Source organism: Gobio gobio, assembly GCF_949357685.1.
Source record: "Gobio gobio genome assembly, chromosome: 1".
Classification (NCBI taxonomy): domain Eukaryota; kingdom Metazoa; phylum Chordata; class Actinopteri; order Cypriniformes; family Gobionidae; genus Gobio; species Gobio gobio.
Genome location: NC_137097.1, coordinates 86714071 through 86737098, shown reverse-complemented (window position 1 = coordinate 86737098; position 23028 = coordinate 86714071). Strand labels below are relative to the sequence as shown.

Below are 23028 nucleotides of genomic sequence, written 5' to 3'. Positions count from 1 at the left end.
GAAGAATCAGGCAGGGAGACTCAGTGAAGCAGGGACCGCAATGGGCAGACGAAGGTCAGGCAAACCGAGAACCACACCCAGGGAACCTCACAAGGACTCCGGGAACAACCACATCCTGGAAGACGGAGAGACAAGGCAGAGACCAGACCCGGAAAACGCCTGCAACGAACTGACAAACAGGACATGCAAAAACACACTTTAAATAGAGCGTAAACAAGGAACAGCTGAAGCTGATAATGATCAGCGCTCAACCCATCCACGCCCCACAACACACACACGAGGGCGAGTCAGTGAACCCATGAACCGTGACAGTTATTTACAATGATTTCATGAATTTACACTTTCCTTCGTCTGATGTAAATCTCTCAGAAAACACTGACATCGACAGCGGGTGCAAGATTTGAATGCAGTCGAGCGGGAATAAACGGCTCAAAACAACCTCAGCCTAGAAAATACAGTTTGAGAAAGAATGATACAACACTGAACAGATTTTGATGTTGTATTCTGGCAGACATGTTTAATTTTAAGCATTTTAAGATCGTACACCTGAAGTTTCCGATGTCAGATTTAACCCAGAAATGACTCTTTTCATGCAGTGATATCATATGTGAGGAATAATTGAGGATGAGCCGCTGAATTATTAGAGGAATGGAGATGCTCTGTGGCATGTCCATTATTGTCCAGTCATGTTGTGATGAAGCCATTGAGGTTTAGAGTCAGTTGATCAGTTTGAGCTCTAGATGTCAGTAAAGCCGCACTGAAGTCTCTCTGCTCACAGCGCCTGAGGACTGATCTCACATCAGTGAAGAGTTTCTTAAGACTCAGTGTGATTCACACAGGTTTCTAACTTCTCCCGCTCTACGACACAAGGCTTTACTGCAGAAATGACAGTAATAATGGCGCATGGGTCCTCAGTAAGCAGCTCTTGAACAGCTCCTCTAACCAAACCACACACAGTCAGACAGTTCATGACCTCCCAGCAGAGCTTCAACATGTTCAGCAGAAGCGAGCGCTTCATGAGGACTGTGGGCTTCCTGCAGATGCTGGAGTATCCATGACACTCACGTCACATCACCGAGCCAACAGTACATCAGCAGACACACACACACAGAAACACATGAGCAGCATCAATGTTCAACTGGAGTTTGAAATGATTGATTTCTGACACTGAAGTCAAAGCTTAAGACTTTATTCTGAAGAGCATTTCTGACAAGTGTTATACATACGGCCGTGATCTGTAATCGGCTGAATCAAGCATTTCTACACTAAGCATTTATATTTAAACACATCATCATAACCTCTATGACTGAAATAATTATTCATTTACAACAAAAACTGAATTCACTGGTTCAGTGACTGTATAATTAACATGTGAAAACTAGAGAGAATTAATCTGGTAATCGTCAATTATCCTGAAAACATGAATGCTGAAAGGATCTCTAATCGGTGTAATTGTGTGAAGTGGAATATTATTGAAAACTTCTCGTTTATTGATCTGTTGTATTAAAGCAATATGAGCATGTGAGTGTGGCTGTAATGCTGGATTTCAGTCATGTGATCATCACGGCCCAATCACAGCCACCGGACTGATATTCAGATCAACTCTCACTCATGAGATATGGATTAAATATTGGAAACTGCTGAAAGCAGGAAGATCCAGACCTGCAGGAGTGACGTTTACTGACTATTGACTGCTAAGATCCTCAGAGAGACGGGACTATAATTACAGAAGAATGGAAAGAGTGTGTGAGTTAAGGAGGTTGTGTATGTGTGTAGATGTGTGTTAGTTACAGGATCAGAGAATGACACCGTTCCTCTGTCATAATCCACACACACTCTCACACGATCAAGCTTCTGATCAACACGAAAACCATAACCTGAATTTAAAAAGATTATATCCTGATCATACTCCACACTCCAGACATCAGTGTTGAAGAAACTCAGTCCCTTCCTCTGGTTTGATGCTGTAGTTACTCCAAGAATCCATAGTAAACTCTTTTTAACCTCCACATCCCAGCTGTGTGTTCCTGAGTTAAAACCCTCTGAACCCAGAACCCAGAGATTTGAGTCAAATCTCTCTGGATTATCAGGAAGAGGTTGTTTGTTCCCGCTGTTCCTCACACTGGTCAGATCATCAGACAGGACGAGAGAGGGATGAGCCGTGTTTGGATCCAGAATCACAGGAGCTGATGAGACACAATCAACAGATGCTTTTATTCTGATCTTCATATCATCATCAAGACTGAACACACACAGATTATTATGAATTACAAAGTATTGCTACTGACCTATAAAGCCCTAAATGGTTTAGCTCCAGTGTATTTAACGGATCTTCTATCGCCCTACAATCCATCGCGCTCTTTAAGATCACTAAACTCGAGGCTTCTAGTCATTCCTAGGATATCTAAGTCCACTAAAGGAGGGAGGGCATTTTCACATTTAGCTCCCAAACTCTGGAATAGTCTTCCTGATATTGTTCGAGGTTCAGACTCGCTGTCCCAGTTTAAAACTAGATTAAAGACGCATCTCTTTAGCCAAGCATTCACATGATAAATACGTTTTATACTACAGTTAAATCGGATCAAAAGCATTAATATTCTGAACAGCAGCTATGCTAATTATTTCCCATCTGCTTTTCTGTTGTTATCTCGGGACACTAGTCCAAAGGTAAATAGTTCGTCAGCTCCAGTTTGTATCCAGCCTCTCACTTCAGATGCCCCAACACCTGTGAAGAGACGACTCGATGCCTGTGAAGAGACGACTCAACGCCAGCGTTGTTATGGCCTAAAATAATACATGATTGATTAACTTATTCTAACATTTTTCTTTAACATTCTCTTTCTAACATTTTTCAATGTACATTTATGAAATGCACTTTCTGTAAAGCTGCTTTGAAACAATGTGTATTGTGAAAAGCGCTATACAAATACATTTGAATTGAATTGAATTATGATCCTGTTGATCAAACACATTTCCTCTGATCTCTGTCAGTGCTGTTATTAGTTTCACACTCATCTTCATCATCAGTGTTTAACCTCTTCAACTCTTCCCTTACTCACATACAGTAAATAAATACATCTGGTGTCATTTTAAAGGAAAGCCCTTAATAAAACAATCAATCTTGTGTTTGAAAGAGCAGAACTAAGGCTCTGTGTGTTCTGGACTTCTTTTGGAAGTGTTTTTTACTCCAAAGACTGGAGGGAAGAATCTTCATTGTACCTTGTTGGGTTCAAAAGATCATTTTATAAAACCAAAGGGAGGCAAAAAGACTTTTTGGAGTTTAAAAGGTCCCAATTTATCCAAAACCAACCTACCAAACCAACCAAAAGCACTCTGTGTGTGTGTGTGTGTGTGTGTGTGTGTGTGTGTGTGTGTGTGTGTGTGTGTGTGTGTGTGTGTGTGTGTGTGTGTGTGTGCGCGCGTGTGCCGTCAGACTCACTGTGTTGGACGATGTCCTGCATCTTCTTCCAGACTCTGAACGGCAGGTTGCCCAAGTACCGTGGCACATGAATCAAAGCTCCAGAAGCCATCTGTGGATCCGGCTGTGAGCTCTGGACTCTGGAAGAACATTCAGGAGTCAGAACTGCAGTGGCTTTGGATCAGAACCAGAGAGACCAGAGACAGGAGCAGATCACTCACCTTTCCTTTGAGACTGGAAACTCCTGCAGAACAAACACACCATTTATCATCAAGAACTCAATCAATGAACCAATGATCAACCAATGATCTGAAATCAGACCTTCAGAAAGCAGACGTCACTAGCTCTCATCATCTCCTCCATGTCTTTGATTGTGTGTGAAAGAGCTGAGATGTGTGTGTTCATCTCCTCCAGCTTCTCCTTCATCATCTGCTTCTTCTGCTCCTCTTCCTTCCTCAGTGCAGTGATTGTAGCTTCTTCTTCATCTCTGAGAAACTGATGAAGCTTCTCAAACTGCTGTTTAATCTGACGCTCTGTGTGCTTAGCTTGAGCCTGAAATCACATCACATTCACTTCAATCATCTCCATCCACACACATCAACACTTCACATCATTCATAGCAGAGAGAAACTCCCATACCCGACATATAACGGCTCCAGAAGCAGACGCTGCTCGTCATTTACAGAAATAATCCGCTGAAATATATAAACTGTATATAGAGATCCTACAGCTGTGATGAAAATGACTCTTGACTCTGTTTCCTCACCTTGATGTGTTGAGCTGTTTTCTCAAACTCTACTTTAATGTTTTCATTGTGTTGGAGTTTCTCCTGTAAGGACTTCAGTGCTGTATTGAGCTTCTCCTAGAATTGAACAGAAATACAGCTGAAGCTCAAGCATCAAGACAATGATTCAAAGCACAGAGTAAATCCACCTCTGAACGGCTCAGAAAAGCTCAACTCAAGTTCTGGAGTCCTGACTTGAACCCGATTGAGATGATGTGGCAGGACCTTAAACAGGCAGTTCATGCTTGAAAACCATCCAATGTGACTGAACTAAAGCAGTTCTGCAAAGAGAAGTGGGTCAGATCCAGCAGAGCGCTGTGAAAGACTGATCTCCAGTCAGCTCAAGCATTCGCTGCAGTTATCGCTGATGAAAGGGTGATTAGTTTTTCACAAGGGTGATATGAGATGAAAACTGTATTCTGTGTTTACTGAGGTTGACTTTGTTTTATGTTATATTTTGTTTGAACATCTACTATTTAGTATGAGACACAGAGACAGAAGAATTGAGCAGCACAGCACAGTAAATAAGGGTGTCACCGAAATTAAGTCACAATCTCGAACTCCGAATTAAAAAATGGAATCGTCGATGCTGCCACGCCCCCATGTCACGTCCGTTTGTTTGCCAAGCGGAAAAAAACAGGTGTTGAAGTGCTGCGCGTCAACCTCAGCTACAGCCACTCAAAAGATAGCATGGCAACTGCAGATGCAGGAGACCCATCGACAGAACTTGAACCCCCTCCTCTTTCACTGAAGTCGCCGGTGTGGAAGTATTTTGGATTTCCAGTGAATTATGTTGACAACGTTTGCATGCAAATGCAATTATGCGCGCGTTAGGAGTATTCATAGCCGCAGACATGCGACCTTATTCGTTGGTGGAAAACGTCTCGGTTACGGATGTAACCCTCGTTCCCTGAGGAGGGAACGGAGACGTAACGTTAGTGACTAACGAATGGGGGTTTCGCTTAGAAGCCTTTCAACTTCGAGTTTAGAGAAAACGCCCAATGGCGTGCCAATGCCATGGGCATGCGGAATTTGCATACGTAACTCCGCCTCACTGCGTGAGTATATAACGAAGTACGAGGCAATATCGCATTATGTTACCTGCTTGAGGAGCCAAGACTGAACTCCTGCGTTCCAGGTAGCACAGCTGATGTGGCAAGGGGACGTTACGTCTCCGTTCCCTCCTCAGGGAACGAGGGTTACATCCGTAACCGAGACGTTCCCTTTCGTTCAGTCACTACGACGTAACATTAGTGACTAACGAATGGGGGTCCCAATATAATCCCGCCACTCAGCTGTCTTCCAGTGCCCTGCGTAAGTGTGAGTACCCTGTCGTGAGACTAGTACGGACGAAGGACTCCCACTTAACACAGGAATACCAAGGTACACTGGGAAGCATATCCCAGTGAGGGAATGCCAAAAATGCCTACCCGTGGGGAGGACTTAAGAGACACATATGACCCGCTGAGGGCTGCATATGGAAGATCTCTAGGGTACCAGCCGAAGGTGGATTTTTAACCCTAGGGGTGGCGGGGACACGCCAAGGGAAGAAACCCGCTCACTGCGGAGACTTACGGTGAAATACACATGTGGGGGTCGCCGGAGGGAACCATGCACATGGGGCACCTGGCCGGACATGAGGGTCTGGCTCGAAAGGGCAGACTGAACTGATGTCGGCGTCGACAGTGCTGGAGGAGCTCAGGGCTCTCGGGGAGCTCACCTGAGGAAATATCGCACGTATCCAGTCCGTGGAGTGGAGTGGCGAGCAAGCGAAGACACCTGAGCCTGGCCTATCACCGGCCCCTCGGGGGGGGCGAGTACATAGTCGGACACTGGCTCCACTCGGAGATTGTAGAATCTGGCGAATGTGTTGGGTGTCGCCCAGCCTGCAGCTCTGCAGATGTCTGCTAGCGAGGCGCCATGCGCTAGAGCCCAAGAGGAGGCCACACTCCGGGTGGAGTGTGCCTTCACACCAAGGGGACATGGTCGGCCTTGCTGCTGGTAAGCCAAAGCAATGGTGTCCACTATCCAGTGAGACAGCCTTTGCTTTGAGAGAGCACTTCCCTTCCGCTCTCCACCATAACAGACAAAGAGCTGGTCTGAGGTCCTGAAACACTGCGTCATGTCTACGTAGGCGCGGAGGGCGCGTACTGGACAGAGCAATGCCAAGGCTGGGTCTGCCTCCTCCAAAGGCAGCGCTTGCAGGTTCACCACCTGGTCCTTAAACGGAGTGGTGGGAACCTTGGGCACATATCCAGGCCGGGGTCTCAGGATCACGTGAGAGTTAGCCGGCCCGAATTCCAGGCACGCTTCGTCAACCGATATTGCCTGCAGGTCCCCGACCCTCTTAACTGAGGCCAATGCGGTCAGCAGAGCCGTCTTCATAGACAGGAACTTAATATCAACCGACCGCAAAGGCTCAAAGGGAGGTCTCTGCAGAGCAGTTAACACTACTGCGAGGTCCCAGGAGGGTACGAGAGGAGAGCGAGGAGGATTCAGTCTCCTGGCTCCCCTCAGGTCCTGTCCAGGAGCCCGCGGCTGCTTGTCCATTGCACATGGCACCTCAGCCCGTGGCAGAGGCATCCGTCGATACGACAACATGCCTGGACACTCTTTCTAAGGGCACACCGGCCCGGAGAAAACTGAGGTTCGACCACGGGGTGAGCGTCTGTAGGCAGGCCCGAGTCACTTGGATCCGGAGCGTGCCAGACTGCCATGCCCATCTCGGGACTCGATCGCGAAGCCAGTGCTGAAGCGGTCTCATATGAAGCAATCCGAGCGGCGTTACCGCGGCTGCAGATGCCATATGCCCCAGGAGCCTCTGAAATAGTTTCAGTGGAACCGCACTCTTGCTCTCGATTTGACGGAGGCAAGTCAGCAGAGACTGCGCTCGCTCGCTCGAAAGCTGCGCGTACATGGCGACTGAGTCGATCTCCATACCGAGAAAAGAGATCCTCTGCACGGGGCAAAGTTTGCTCTTTTCCCAGTTGACCTGAAGGCCCAGACGGGCTAAGTGGTGGAGAACCAGATCTCTGTGTCCGCAAACCTGCTCTTGAGAGTGGCCCAGTATGAGCCAGTCGTCGAGGTAGTTCAGGATGCGAACCCCGTGCTGCCGAAGGGGCGCAAGGGCTGCCTCGGCGATCTTCGTGAAGACGCGAGGGGACAGAGATAGCCCGAAAGGGAGAACCGCGTGCTGGTATGCCCGCCCCTCGAAAGCAAACCGTAAGAACGGTCTGTGTCGAGGAAGGATGGAGACATGGAAGTAGGCGTCCTTCAGGTCGATCGCTGCAAACCAATCGAGAGGACGAGCGCATTCGAAAAGGCGTTTCGCAGTCAACATCTTGAACGGAAGCCGGTGAAGGGATCGGTTCAAGATACGAAGGTCCAGGATTGGTCGTAACCCACCGGTTTTCTTGGGTACAATGAAGTAGGGGCTGTAGAACCCCGACCTCATTTCGGCTGGAGGGACAGGCTCGATCGCATCCTTCGCCAGTAGAGTGGCAATCTCCGCACGCATGACGGGGGCATGGGCCCCGGTCACGGTATAGCGGACTCCCCTGTAACGGGGAGGAGCCTGCGCGAACTGAATCGCGTAGCCGAGCCTGACGGTCCGGGCAACCCAGCGGGACAGCCCCGGAAGCTGAAGCCAGGCTTCCAGAGACTGCACCAACGGGGTCATACGGACGACAGACGTACCCTGGGTGGGGCAGCGAGGCAGCGTTACCGGCCCGGACAAGGGAGGCTGTTGGGCGTCCCGGGGTCGGGGCACGGTTAACGGCTGCGCCCTGACAGAGGAGACCAGGGAAGGACTCGCGTTCCACTGGGGTCTGCTCTGCCAGGGGGCTGGCGACAGAGAGGGACGAGAGTGGCGAGACCCGAGGGTGGCGCGCACTGCCGTCACCGATCTCTGGGGGCTCAGGGATGGGGTTGTCAGTTCTTTCTTTAACCACATTAGGGTGCTGCTGACCCGGGGGCCAGCAGCTGAACAAAAGATTCTCCCCCGGCCCTCCACCGGGGGAAGGAGCGGCCCTGCCGCCGTCTCCTGGAAAGAACTGCCCATCCCTGAGCCGTCCGCATCAGGAGCGCCGCTTAGCCTGGCGTTTCTTCGCGGGCTGCGGGGCTGGAGCAGACTGGGACGCCTTCCTGCGGCTGCCTCTGCGCGGCCCGGGTGGAGGCTGCTGCTTGGGTGGCGCAGAGGTAGAGGGAGCCGCAGGAGGGCGTCCTCGGCGGCGAGCAGGCTGAGGCACCTGCGCGGGCGGTTGGGTGGAAGCAGCAGCTGACCGCCGGGGCAGGATATGTTTTATTGCCTCAGTCTGCTTCTGAGCGGCCGAGAACTGTTGGGCGAAGCTCTCGACCGCTCCGCCGAATAGCCCATCCTGTGATATGGGGGCGTTGAGGAAACGGGTTCGCTCAGCGTCACGCATATCAGACAGGGTGAGCCATAGGTGTCTCTCCTGGACCACATTTGTGGACATCACCTGACCCAGGGAGCGTGCGGTCACCTTCGTCGCCCGGAGAGCGAGGTCGGTGGCGGCACGCAACTCATTGCTGAGTCCTGGATCAGCCCCTCCCTCGTGCATATCACACAGCAACTTGGCTTGGTAAGCCTGAAGAGTTGCCATGGTATGCAGAGAAGCGGCGGCCTGCCCCGCAGCTCTATAGGACTTCGCCACCAGGGATGATGAAAACCTACAAGCTTTGGAGGGGTGCTTTGGGTCACCACGCCAGGACGAAGCGCTCTGTGGACACAGTTGCATCGCAACAGAACGTTCGACTGGGGGGACCCCAGTGTACCCATGAGCCGCGGCTCCATCGAGGGAGGTGAAGGCGGAAGAGTTCGCCAAACGTTCACGGGAAGACAACGGGGACTTCCAGGAACGCGCGACCTCTTCATGCACCTCGGGGAAGAAAGGTATTGGAGGAGCGGCCGGACGGGTGTCCGGACGCGCCGCCCCGAAAAACCAATCATCCAACCGCGAACGCTCGGGCTGAGGCGGAGGGTTCCACTCCAGTCCAAGCGCTGCGGCGGCCCGAGACAGCATGGCTGTCAATTCTGGGTCCGACTCGGGCAATGCTGGCGCACCCGAAGGTGGCAGCACAGCCGAATCATCATCCTCAGATGACTCCAGCCCACCTTGTGATGCGGCGATAGACATCACTTCCTCTTCCGCCGTGCCAAACGCCACAGTCGGGACAGCAGGAGCCGGCCCCGATGTAGACGCCTGAGCACGGACCGGGTCAGGTGCATGAGAGGGGGGTGTGGGCCGAGGAACTAGCGTCGGAGCTTTGTTCCACACCGTCACCCTCAGATCACCCTGGTCACCAGCCAAAGTGCCGCCTCCAGAGGAGACCGCAGATTGGGGGGTGGCAGAGGGGACTCTCGTTCCGGCATCAGCACGGAATTCACGGAGTCTTGATCGTAGCACCGAGATGGCCAGGTTCCCGCAGAGGGAACATGAATCATCCACAAGCGCTGCCTGAGCGTGCTGAAAGCCCAAACACGTCACGCAGCGCTCGTGCCCGTCAAAAGAGAAAAGCGATCTACCGCACCCAGAAGTGCACGGACGAAACATCCTGAAAAGGACGTGTCACGTGCAAGCTCTTTTTGTGAGAGGAAACTTTGCAGTCGATGCCGAAGCGCCCAGGGAAACACACACCAGCTGGATGCAGACCACTGCACAGATCAGCAGGCAGGAAGTATGCGATCACTGGAACGCGCCGTCACACCAACACCGACTGGAAAGCTGCTCGTCTCGAAGAAGCTGACAGAGTCTCAGAAGGCTGTAGGAGTGAAGAGGTAGGTACTCTTGGCTCCGAAAGCAGAAACATAATGCGATATTGCCTCGTACTTCCTTATATACTCACACAGTGAGGCGGAGTTACGTATGCAAATTCCGCATGCCCATGGCATTGGCACGCCATTGGGCGTTTTCTCTAAACTCGAAGTTGATAGGCTTCTAAGCGAAACCCCCATTCGTTAGTCACTAACGTTACGTCGTAGTGACTGAACGAAAGGGAACTCCGGTTTTAGGTATTTAATTAGCGTGCTAGAATCACGCTACGAAATCCCAAGTAGAACGCATCTCACAGCAACAGTGATTCCCTCCATGTACAATAATGTAAAGGAGAAAGTTATTGAAGGTCTGATCAGCGCACATTGAGTTGCCTTGACAGCAATAGTTTAGCAGTTCTCTTTCCATATAACTCTTTAAGAAGAACTTGAAACTGCAAAATTGTTACAGTTGTCTTGTTCTATTTAAAAAAAAAAAAAAGCCAACTCAAAGAGCAGCTCTAAACAACATATCCGTATTTAGGAAGAACATGAAAGAATGAAAAAATACAGTCATCATTCTCGGGGGATAAAAAGTAGTTATCAGTGTTGTATATGTTCAACTGTTCGGAAATAGTTTGTTAAGACACTTAATTGTTCAGAGAAGACTGTGGACATGGCTGTTTTATTGTTTTTGTTTGTTTTGTTGTGAACTTGAATGTCATCTTCTGTGAAGAAGACTGCACTTACAAAAGAGAAACTAGATGGCTGGTTATTTTGGTTAAGTTTTCAATTGACTGAACACTGAAGATATAAGTTGTTACATTGGTGATAAATGTTAACTAAAATAAATTTGACAATGTAGTGTGGCACATTGCAAAACAAAGGTCAGATATTATATTGCATAAAAGTCTAGTCTAAAAATGGCATAGCAACATGTGCTTTAAAAAAAATACATGTAAAAATCGAGAATCGAATCGAACCGTGGACTTAGAATCGAAAATTTAATTGAATCGAGGATTTGGAGAATCGTGACACCCCTAACAGTAAATGTTCCTGAAGATGAGTAAAATGAGAAATACTGAGTGCATGAATGTGAAATCTGTATTTATGACTAATTATTGCTCTTTCCATGAGAAACAATTGACATTTGTCTTACCTTATATGATGAAACCACTTCACTGATGGGTCTGAATTTATGATTGTCGTGTTGTTTTGAATCTCTGCACACTAAACACACCGGCTGTTTGTCCTCCAGACAGAAGAGTTTGAGTTTCTCACTGTGTAAACTGCAGATCTCCTCAGATCCTGATGAAAGCCTCTCATTTCTCTTCTTCAGGAACGACTCACACAAGTTCTTTAACGCCAGATTAGTTGGAGGTTCATCTCTTGAGGATCTTCTCCTGCAGACGGGACACTCCTGAGTTCTCTTGCTTCTCCAGAACTGTTGAAGACACTCTTTACAGAAACTGTGACTACAGGATAAAAGAACAGGAGCCTTGAAGATTTCACAGCACACGGGACAAGAAAGCTCTTTTACAGACATTGAATCCATTCTCACTGTTTGAGCTCCAGCAATCTGAACTTTACTTTCACTTCCTGAACGATGGCTTCAAACATGAATCACAATGAGAATCACAAAGATCTGCTGTCTGTTCAGAAACAAACTTCACAAACTCCTTCTGTAAAGAGTTTCTCTTCGTTCTCCACTGATCGCTGATTCTTTATTGCTGTTGAGAGAGAGAGTCGGTATGACAGAAAGGAGAAATAACAAGTCAGTCTCTTCCTGGTAAGTGTTGTGAGAGGGAGGAGTTCATGATCACCTGTGGGTGTGTTCAAACAGGTCAAACAGGAACAGGATTTCTTCAGGCTAAATGTACTCAAAGTGAATTTGCATTGAAACATTAAAATATAATGTCGTAAAACATTGGATAAAACACAAAAGAACAACAAAAATACACATAAATGGCCTCAAAACGCTTATAGTGACTACTCTTGCTAAAAGCCACTGAGAGACGATATGCATTTGTGTACAGAATATAATATATTCACATTACTACGTAAACATGCAACCCCCAACATAAGCAAAACTCATTAACAATTTCATGTCTACTAGATACATTAATTGATCAAATTAATAATTAATTGATAAAATTATATAAATGTAAATTTCTTCTGACCAAAAAGAATAAAAAAAGAAAATCTTAAAAAAAGTCAAGCCAAAAGTGTTCATACATAGTCAAAGTATTCTTTCCAGTTTCTCTCTGTCAAGTTCATGTGTCAATGTCAAAGTCAAATGTCAGGTAACGAGTGACGTTATCCATCTTATGCTTGTAGAAGACAGACCTATAGTTATCGGCTGCTTTTGTCTTACCTTGCACATGATGCACAAATCCTCTTCTGTCTGGAAAGGTTTGAGTTATGCGTCCCATAAGCCCAGAGTTTTCAGGTGCTGTGTTATCCACTATAAGCACTAGGTCTCCTGGTTTAAAGTTGTGTTTAACTCTTGACCATTTCTGATGTTCTTGAACCTGCGGTAGACTCTTCACCTTTAAGGTAGAATTCAGAACTTCCCGCAGAAATCTAATTAACCTCTCTCATGCCCATCCATAATGTGATCCGGTCGGGGGGGTTGAATGTCCAATTTCACTCCTTTCTGAAGAAGGACATCATTGATTTTACACTGATTCCATTCCTTAATGGCAACTCTTAGTTCACGATCTGCTCCTACAAAGTTCTTTCCATTATCATATCGAAGTTCCTTGACTTGTCCACATGTGCGTTTATGAAAGAATCTGTGTCCAATGAAGGTGCCACTTCAATATGTATGGCTCGTATGGCTAAACAGGTGAAAATTACTCCATACCTTTTCACAACGCTTCTTCTGCTCTTTACCTCAGAAGGTCCAAAATAATCTACCCAACACGGGTAAATTGAGGTTCATTCAGAGTGACTCTTTCTGATGGTAAATCTGGCATCTCTTGGCATCCTGGAAATGAATCTTCAACAGATGATGCCCTTGGGCAGTACTCTTCTTATTGCTGCACTTACCCCAGTTATCCAATACTTCTATCGTAATTTTGACAACATATGATTATGACCACCATGTCCAGCCTCCTGGTGTCACGCTTTTCCACGCTTGGACGAAGTCCTCTCTGGACTCTGGATAGGGACTGGAGACATCACTGGACTCTGGACAGAAGACAAAGTCCTCTCTGGACTCTGGACGGTGACTGGAGACGTCACCGGGCTCTGGACGGGGACTGGTATTGGTTTTGACAATTAGCCAGTGGTCACTTCTGGTTCTGGTGAGGACTGATTTCCAGGTGTGGTCCTCTTGGCCGAATACTCAGGCATGGCGGCCATTTTGGCTGAAGACTCAGGCATGGTGGCCATCTTCCTTCTTCACCACCTCTTTTAAGCTGGACCAGTAATATACTCTTGAGCAGCTGAGATGGTCCCGATGTTAAGGGATGTGGAGGGTTTGGTTGCAGGCTTGGGGTGAGTTGGAGTGCCCAAACGCTTTCAAGATGGGACTGGATGAGGGTTTTTCTTATATTCCTTAACTTCTTCAACAACAAAATTGGAACAATTAAGACAGTAAATGAAGTTAATGGACTCGACCAAGGGAAAACATTGCCCAGGGGAGAGAAACCAAATCCCCTCCTCATAAAGTCCCATCTGAAAGCATTGAGCATTGTATAGCTCCAACTCACCAGATGGAAAAACTCCACAAACTCCTCCACATACTGCTCCAGGGGACAACCATATTGCCGGAGGGAGAGGAGATCTTCAACTCAGTTTTTTTTGGTAGGTTTGTTCATCTGTCACGCTTGATTGCAGCAAATAGACAATGAAGATGACGATTAGATTAGGAGTCTTTAATAATACACCCAGAAGGTAAATCCAAATAACAAAGACGAAGAAACACAACCAAAGCATTAACGTGAATGGACAAATGAACATTGAAAAGATTGCAACTTAAATACCAAGCAAATGAGGGAAAAAATGATGAACACCTGTGCAAATCAAATGAATGACCATGACAACTGATAGAGGGGCAGGAAACTGAACAAAGGAACACATGTGACTGAAAATAACAAACTCTAGACAAAACACATTGTTCAAGTTGACCTTTGAACATCTCCATTTCTCTTTCCACAAAACTTTTTGTTGTCCATTCAAATCAGAATGAGCAAAAGCAAGTCTCAGTTGTTTCCTCTTCTGGCTTCAATCTATTGCTTAACTTCATTGCGGAGACTCTCTATTCCTTCCAGTGAAATCACAAAACAAAATGCACACAAACGTGTCCCTGCTCTTGATATACAACCACTGATGAACATATTCGGTTCGGATGAGAAAAAAAAAAAAAAAACTATACGAGGGAGGATTAGAACATAGAACCACTGACACGCTTTTCAAAAGTTCTACCACTAGACCATTAAAGTACATAAGAAAATGTCACGGACCTATGCATTTATTCACTTACAAGTGCAACTTCAATATGTATGGCACATATGGCTAAACAGGTGAAAATTACTCCATACCTTTTCATCACGCTTCTTCTGCTCTTTACCTCAAGAGTCAAGTCAAGTCAACTTTATTTATATAGCGCTTTTAACAATGCAGGTTGTTTCAAAGCAGCTTTACAGTGTTAAACAGGAAAATAATGCAGCATAATTTTATTCAGCTGTATAGCCATTCTGGAGAAAAAATGTCATCAGTTCATTTCAATTATCATACAGTGACAGTGTGGGCTTTAGATCAGTAATTAGAGCAGTAATTTAGTTTATATTCAATTCAATTCAATTCAAATGTATTTGTATAGCGCTTTTCACAATACACATTGTTTCAAAGCAGCTTTACAAAAAGTGCTTTTCATAAATGTACATTGAAAAATGTTAGAAAGAGAATGTTAAAGAAAAATGTTAGAATAAGTTAATCAATCATGTATTATTTTAGGCCATAACAACGCTGGCGTTGAATCGTCTCTTCACAGGCGTCGAGTCGTCTCATCACAGGTGTTGGGGCATCTGAAGTCTCCATGAGAGGCTGGATACAAACTGGAGCTGACGAACTAGTTACCTTGGGACTAGTGTCCCGAGATAACAACAGAAAAGCAGATGGGAAATAATTAGCATAGCTGCTGTAGTATAAAACGTATTTATAATGTGAATGCTTGGCTAAAGAGATGCGTCTTTAATCTAGTTTTAAACTGGGACAGCGAGTCTGAACCTCGAACAATATCAGGAAGACTATTCCAGAGTTTAGGAGCTAAATGTGAAAATGCCCTCCCTCGTTTAGTGGACTTAGATATCCTAGGAATGACCAGGAGCCTCGAGTTTAGTGATCTTAAAGAGTGCGATGGATTGTAGGGCGATAGAAGATCCGTTAAATACACTGGAGCTAAACCATTTAGGGCTTTATAGGTCAGTAGCAATACTTTGTAATTGATACGGAACTTAATAGGTAACCAGTGTAGAGATGATAAAATTGGTGTTATATTATCATATTTTCTTGACCTAGTAAGAACTCTAGCAGCTGCGTTTTGGACTAACTGTAGCTTGTTTATTGATGATGCAGGACAACCAGCTAATAAAGCATTACAGTAATCTAGTCTCGAGGTCATGAATGCATGAACTAACTTTTCTGCATCAGAAATAGATAGCATGTTACGTAGCTTAGCAATGTTTCTAAGGTGGAAAAATGCCGTTCTTGTAACATATGAAATATGATTTTCGAAAGACAAGTTGCGGTCTAATATAACACCCAGGTCTTTTACTGTATCGGATAAAGTGACAGGACATCCTTCTAAGTTAAAGTTGTATTGTGAGAGGTTTTGTGGGCAGTTTTTTGGACCAATAAGTAATACCTCCGTTTTATCTGAATTTAATAGCAGAAAATTACACGTCATCCAGTATTTAATATCTTCAACACACGCTGTCAGTTTAGATAATTTAGCGTTTTCATCTGGTCGTGATGAAATATATAATTGAGTGTCATCAGCATAACAGTGGAAATTAATTCCATGTTTTCTTATAATATTACCAAGTGGCAGCATATATATTGAGAATAGCAGAGGGCCTAGCACGGATCCTTGCGGCACCCCATAGTCTACTGACGTTATCTTTGATTTTTCCCCATTTAGACAGACAAAATGGTAGCGGTCTGATAAGTACGATCTAAACCATTTTAATGCCTGTCCCTGAACACCAGTGTAATTTTGAAGTCGATCTAATAGTATTTTATGATCTATAGTATCGAACGCAGCACTAAGATCAAGTAGAACTAGTATTGAGATACAGCCTTGGTCAGAAGCTAGAAGTAAATCATTTGTGATTTTAACGAGCGCGGTTTCTGTGCTGTGATGCGGCCTGAATCCTGATTGAAATTTTTCATAGATATCATTTTCTTGCAAGTAAGAGCACAATTGAGCGGACACAACTTTTTCTAGTATTTTAGACATGAATGGAAGATTTAAAATTGGTCTGTAATTTGCTAGGTTATTATGATCTAATTGTGGCTTCTTAATGAGAGGTTTTATGACTGCCAACTTGAATATGCTTGGAACATGACCTAAAGATAAAGACGAGTTAATAATATTGAGAAGAGGCTCTTCCACTACAGGTAACAACTCTTTCAGTAGTTTAGTGGGTATTGGATCTAATAAACATGTTGTTGGGCACTCTTCCTGTCCTATAGTTGTAAAGCGGTGTAGTAGTTCTTGAGGGGCGATAATTGCGGTTGAATCATAAGACATCATTAAAGATTGTACATTTACAATTTTGTTTCTGATGCTTTCTATTTTCTCAGTGAAGAAGTTCATAAAATCATTACTACTAAACTGTAATGGAATATTTTGTTCAGGCGATGCTTGTTTATTTGTTAGTCTAGCCACAGTGTTAAATAAAAACCTTGGATTATTTTGGTTATTTTTTTCTATTAGTTTGCGGAGATGCTCAGCCCTGGCTGCTTTTAGGGCCTTTTTATAACTTGACATACTATCTTTCCACGCGATTCTAAAGACCTCTAAATTAGTTTGTTTCCATTTATGCTCTAAGTTACGAGTTTCTCTCTTGATAACATGTGTAGCACTGAGGGGTAAAGATGGCGCCGCCGTGCTCGGTCGCCGTTCAGGTCGCTCCGCTAAGACTTTGCTTTTATTTATTATTCTACTCTCTTTTACTCTCTATTTTTTCCAACGGATCATCTGCTTTGATCTGTTACGACAGCAAAACACTTCTGGAAATTGGTTACCGCTACACTGACCTGTTTCAGGACACTTTCTCCAATCTTCCATCTGAGATTCGCCGGGACGCCGAGTTGAACAATGGCCACTCGAGTCGACGGCGAAGATTCAAAAAACACCGCGGGAAACGCGCTGGGATCCGCAACAGACTGAGAAAAAGAGCACTCAGTCCTCCTCTCCCGAGCATTTTGCTCGCAAATGTCCAATCCTTGGAGAATAAGATGGACGATCTTAGAGCCAGGATAAGTTTTCAACGGGACATGAGAGACGGCAACATCTATTGTCTGTCCGAAACATGGCTCACGCCAGCGGTCCCGGATACAGCCGTGACGCCGTCCGAGAACTTCTCTGTTTTTCGGATGGACAGAACAGCCGAGGCCGGGAAATCTAAAGGCGGTGGAGTGTGTTTCATGATAAACAAGAAATGGTGCGATCCTAGGAACATCTCCATTCTTTCGCGATCCTGCTCGCCTCACTTGGAACATTTAACTCTCATGTGCCGGCCTTTCTACCTACCGAGGGAGTTTTCCTCGGTCATCGCCACTGCTGTTTATATTCCACCACAGGCAGACACGGGGCTGGCTTTATCTGCCCTCCATGATGTGACCAGCGGCTTCATAAACAAACACCCCGACGCTGCTTTCATCGTCGCGGGTGATTTTAACAAAGCTAACCTAAAGAAAGTATTGCCAAACTTTCACCAGCATGTCTCCTGTCCCACACGAGGAGCAAACACACTGGATCATTGCTACTCTCCGTTTAAGAACGCCTACAAAGCTCGTTCACAGCCAGCTTTTGGCAAATCGGACCATGCCGCCATTTTCCTCACACCGGAATATAAACAAAGGCTCGTTCAAGAGCCCCCGGTGAGGAGGGAAGTCAAACGCTGGTCATCCCATTCAGAGATCACGCTACAGGCAGCTCTTGATGACGTCGACTGGGACATGTTTCGCGCGAGTTCTGAAGACGTCAGCGAGTTCACAGAAGTGGCGCTCTGCTTTATAAACACACTGACAGAGCAAGCCACACAAACAATAACTATAACGTCCTTCCCTAATCAGAAACCGTGGGTGGACAGTTCAATCCGCACTGCAGTAAACACGCGCACTATCGCGTACAATGCCGGTCTCCAAACGGGGGATATGAGGGAGTACAAAGCTTCATGTTACGCCCTCCGGCGCGCCGTTAAAGCCGCAAAACTCCGCTATAAAGACCGAGTGGAATCTCATTTCCAACTCAACGACTCCCGGCGGATGTGGCAGGGACTGAGGACCATCTGTGCTTTTGGAACTAAATCCTCTGCAGAGGTGAGAGCTGATCCGTTGCTGGTGAACGAGTTAAACTCTTTCTACGCTCGCTTTGATGGTAATCGCGGCAGCGCGACTCCGGCGAGTGACGCGTCAGAGAGAGTCCCTCAGAGCAGCAACAGTCACGTGATCTCTGTCTCGGAGGACGAGGTTCGGAGGGCACTCAAACGTGTGGATGTCAGGAAAGCTGCTGGGCCGGATGGTATTTCAGGTCGTGTTCTGCGGTCCTGTGCTGATCAGCTCGCAGGGCTCTTTACATCTATATTTAACGAGTCCCTTGCTACATCTGTTGTCCCCACCTCCTTCAAACGATCCTCCATCATCCCTGTACCTAAGATCAGTAAACCCTCTTGCCTAAATGACTATCGTCCAGTGGCTCTCACATCTTTAGTCATGAAGGTCTTTGAGAGACTCATTAAAAACAACATTTGCTCCTCCATTCCTGACACTTTGGACCCTCTTCAGTTTGCTTATCGTCCCAATAGATCGACTGAAGATGCCATCTCTCACGTCCTTCACTCCTGCCTCACTTACATCGACAGCAAAAGTGGGAACTATGTCAGGCTGCTATTTATTGACTATAGCTCAGCCTTTAACACCATAGTTCCCATTAAGCTGACACGCAAACTCCTGGATCTAGGCCTGAATTCTTCTCTCTGCCTCTGGATTGAAGATTTCCTCACTGGCAGACCCCAGGCGGTGAGAGTAGGCCGGTTCACCTCCACCTCCATCACCCTGAGTGTTGGAGCTTCACAGGGCTGTGTGCTGAGTCCCCTGCTCTACTCTCTCTACACCCATGACTGTTTGTCCACACACAGCTCCACCTCTATCATCAAGTTTGCTGATGATACTGTTGTCCTGGGTCTCATCTCCAACAACAATGAGACGGCATACTTGGACGAAGTGGAGCAACTGACATCATGGTGCCAGGACAACTGTCTCTCTCTGAATGTTAACAAGACCAAAGAACTGATTGTGGACTTCAGGAAGAGACAGCATCGGTCATACTCCCCTCTCATGATCAGCGGGACACCGGTAGAGAGAGTGAGCAGCTTCAAATACCTGGGTGTGAACATCTCCGAGGATCTGACCTGGACTACACACATCCAGACACAGGTGAAAAAAGCCAGGCAAAGACTGTACCACCTGCGCCAGCTGAGGAAATTCAGGGTTTCACCAGCCATCCTGAAAACTTTCTATCGAGGGGCGATAGAAAGTGTCCTGACTCAGTGCATCACAGCGTGGTACGGGAACAGCACCAGTCACGACTGCAAAGCCCTGCAAAGAGTGGTGCGCTTATCCGAGCGCATCTCAGGCTCAGCTCTCCCGTCTCTGCAGGACATCTACACCAAACGCTGCAGAGGTAGAGCTACTAAAATCATCAGAGACATTAATCACCCTGCAAACTCTCACTTCACCCTGCTGCCATCTGGTAAGCGCTTCCGTAGCCTGATGGCAAAGACTGAAAGACTCAGGAGGAGTTTTTTCCCCCAGGCCATCAGACTCCTGAACTCAGTCACGTGACTTCACTTCACCCCCGCACACGCATAAACATACAGTTTTTTAACATTAACATCCACATACTGCAATTGCACTGCACTTTACGTTCCTATTGTTACTGCGTAACAACCTGTAATAAACCTTGCACATTATACTTCTTATATATATACATATATATATATTTTATGTTAACCACTTATTTTTAAGTCTACAGTTTATCTCACTTATTATATCCACATATTTTTTATATTTTTATTTTTTATCTTATTTCCTATTTTTTATCTTTTACTTGATTTATTTATAATTCTACTTATGTTAATACTTTTTATTCAAATTTTATTCTATTTCTATTTTAATTTCTTGTAATTGTTATTTGCACTGTCCATGGAGCGGACCTGTTTACATTTCACTGCCAGTTGTATATTGTGTATATAACTGTGTATGTGACAAATAAAACTCTTGAATCTTGAATCTTGAATCTGTTGTACCATGGTGCTTTAGTTTTCTCTCTAACCTTTTTTAATTGAATTGGTGCAACAATTTCTAATGTACTAGAGAAAATGGTGCTCATACTGCTAGTCATTTCCTCTAGTTCATCTGTTTGTTTGGGTTCACTGAGCAGCTGAGCCAGATCCGGTAAGCTATTTGAGAATCTATCTATAGTGGTTGGAAGGATTGTTCTGCCTGGTCGATAACGTGGCGCAACATGACAGATTTGAGCAGTACGCAGTATGCAAGTTACCATGTAATGGGCAGTGACAACATCACTTTGTGGTATAATATCTATATCGGTTGGGTTGGTTCCATGTGATTTAATTAAATCTAGTGTGTGATTAAGACGATGAGTGGGACCAGTGACGTTTTGCTTGACCCCAAAGGAATTTAATAGATCTGTAAACGCAGCCCCTAACGCATCATTTGTGTTATCTACGTGTATGTTAAAATCTCCAACAATTAATGCTTTATCGACATTGACCAATAGATCTGAGAGAAAGTCTGCAAACTCTTTTAGGAAATCAGCATAGGGCCCTGGAGGTCTATATACAGTAGCCAAGGCTAGAGATAATACGGATTTCTTTCTTACATCTAAGAGCGTAACATTTAGCACTAGTACTTCAAACGAATTAAACCTGTGACCTGTTTTCTGGGTAACATTAAGAATATCTCTTTAGATTGTTGCAACACCCCCGCCACGACCAATCAGACGGGGCTCATGCTTATAACAGTATCCTGGTGGAGTAGACTCATTAAGACCGAAATAATCATTTGGCTTAAGCCAGGTTTCAGTAAGGCAAAGTACATCGAAACTATTATCTGTGACCATTTCATTTACAATAACCGCCTTAGGTGTGAGCGATCAAATGTTTAGAAGATCTAGTTTTAGAAATTGTTTTTTTTCACTAATATTGCGATTTTCTGGTTTAATCACAATTAGATTTTTCCTAGATCCTACAGTAGATTTAATGTTAGATCTCACTAAACGAGGAATAGACACAGTTTCTATATAATGTTCTACATTGGTACTTATGTCAATTAAGTTAGGACAGCAAATACTGTGATTTGGACTTTGACTTACTAGTCATATGTTGGTGTGCAACGCCCTCGAGATGTTGTCCGACAGAAGAGCCGCTCCGATTCTGCTGGGGGGAAGGCCATCAGGACGGAAGAGCCTAGGTCGCTCCCAAAACAGATTCCAATTATTTACAAAGAGCAGCTTCTGTTCATTACACCATGACATTAACCATTCATTTAGAGCAAATAATCTACTGAACTTTTCATGTCCTAGTCGGTACGTGGGAAGGGGTCCAGAAATGATGATCGTTGCTTCAGGCGATGTTCTGCGCACCGTCTCGATCAGGCTCCTGTAGTCCTTCTTCAGAACCTCCGTCTGCGCCAGCCTGGTGTCGTTCGTTCCCGCGTGCAGCACGACAGCTCCGATGCGCTCGTCACCGTTCAGGATCTCGGGAACCTGCGCAGCGACATCGAGAACACGAGCACCAGGAAAGCAGTGAGTGATTACCTTGCCTTTACCTGAGGTAGCGTGGACATGCCGGACGATGGAAGTACCGATGACCACAGCGTCGCGTTCCGCCTCGCTCTGGTCCTGGCTCGCGTCTTCCGCTGTGGAAACACCCAGGGTCCATGTTGCTGTGTCGGTGCCGGAGTGAACAAAACCAGGGATGATGATCGCGTCCTGGGTGCTTGGGTCCTGTGCAGAGAAACACACGGAGTAGACAAGGTCGGAGTCAAAATGTTACTATCCACTGACTTGAGAGCATCTGCGCGCGATGTTTCAAGCGCTGTTCTTCGCTCTCTCAGCACAGCTTGTCTATCTAGAAGGCCGCGAATCTACTTCTCCAACGACTCCAACTCCAACTGCACCGAATGAAGCTAGAACGTGTCCTCACCTGCACTCAAAGGTAACATTAGACACACATCCGAGTTATTCGCCATTGTAGCAGATGTGCTACGATGGCAAATTGTAGGTTTCAGTTGGTACTGGGTGTAAACAAGTTACCACGCGTGCAATGCTAGCGGGCTACGGCTAGTAGCGGAAGTTCGGATATAAGTAGCGATATCAAAGCAATCCGATAATAGAAAGTATTCGTTTGTAAGCGAGTGTTAAGAAGAAAATCAAGGATTATGAATCAATTTGACGGAGCTCCAAACACAAACAACGCGCTCAAAACCTGCGCATGCGCCTAAACATCCATATATGGTTAATTTAGTTTAATAATTAGATGTATTTCGATATTTAGTTGAAAAATTTTGAAAAATGTAGTGTCCCCAACTGAGCACGCCAAGCCAGAGGCAACAGTGGCAAGGAAACCAAAACCCCATCAGGTGACCTAATGGAGAAAAATAAACCTTGGGAGAAATCAGGCTCAGTCGGGGTGCCAGTTCTCCTCTGGCCAATTAACAAACAGCATATGATTATTATTCTGGTAACTTTACAAGTCAGAGGTCATAAGAGATCGGAATATTCTTTTTTCATAACGT

The 23028-nt window shown here is 45.7% G+C and overlaps 1 protein-coding gene across 1 annotated transcript; it reads right to left on the bottom strand.

The window, feature by feature from the left end:
- Window positions 1-1174: 1174 nt before the first annotated feature.
- On the bottom strand, window positions 1175-11772 carry LOC307132202 (E3 ubiquitin-protein ligase TRIM35-like). Its single transcript, XM_079826373.1, has 6 exons — window positions 11132-11772; window positions 4185-4280; window positions 3740-3970; window positions 3640-3662; window positions 3440-3558; window positions 1175-2186 (listed from the first exon to the last, which is right to left on the bottom strand). The coding sequence occupies exons 1-6, from the start codon at window positions 11525-11527 to the stop codon at window positions 1678-1680; spliced, it is 1374 nt and encodes a 457-aa protein (XP_079682499.1). The 5' UTR covers window positions 11528-11772; the 3' UTR covers window positions 1175-1677.
- Window positions 11773-23028: the final 11256 nt, after the last annotated feature.

What these genes read in the sequence shown, in the direction of transcription:
- LOC307132202 (XM_079826373.1), bottom strand. Translation starts at nt 11,527, where the DNA reads ATGGATTCAATGTCTGTAAAAGAGCTTTCTTGTCCCGTGTGCTGTGAA. An exon ending in AAGTGGTTTCATCATATAAG is followed by an intron (nt 4,281 to 11,131) that starts GTAAGACAAATG and finishes GTTCAATTCTAG; the next exon opens with GAGAAGCTCAATACAGCACT. An exon ending in GCAGGACATCGTCCAACACA is followed by an intron (nt 2,187 to 3,439) that starts GTGAGTCTGACG and finishes GTGTCTCATCAG; the next exon opens with CTCCTGTGATTCTGGATCCA.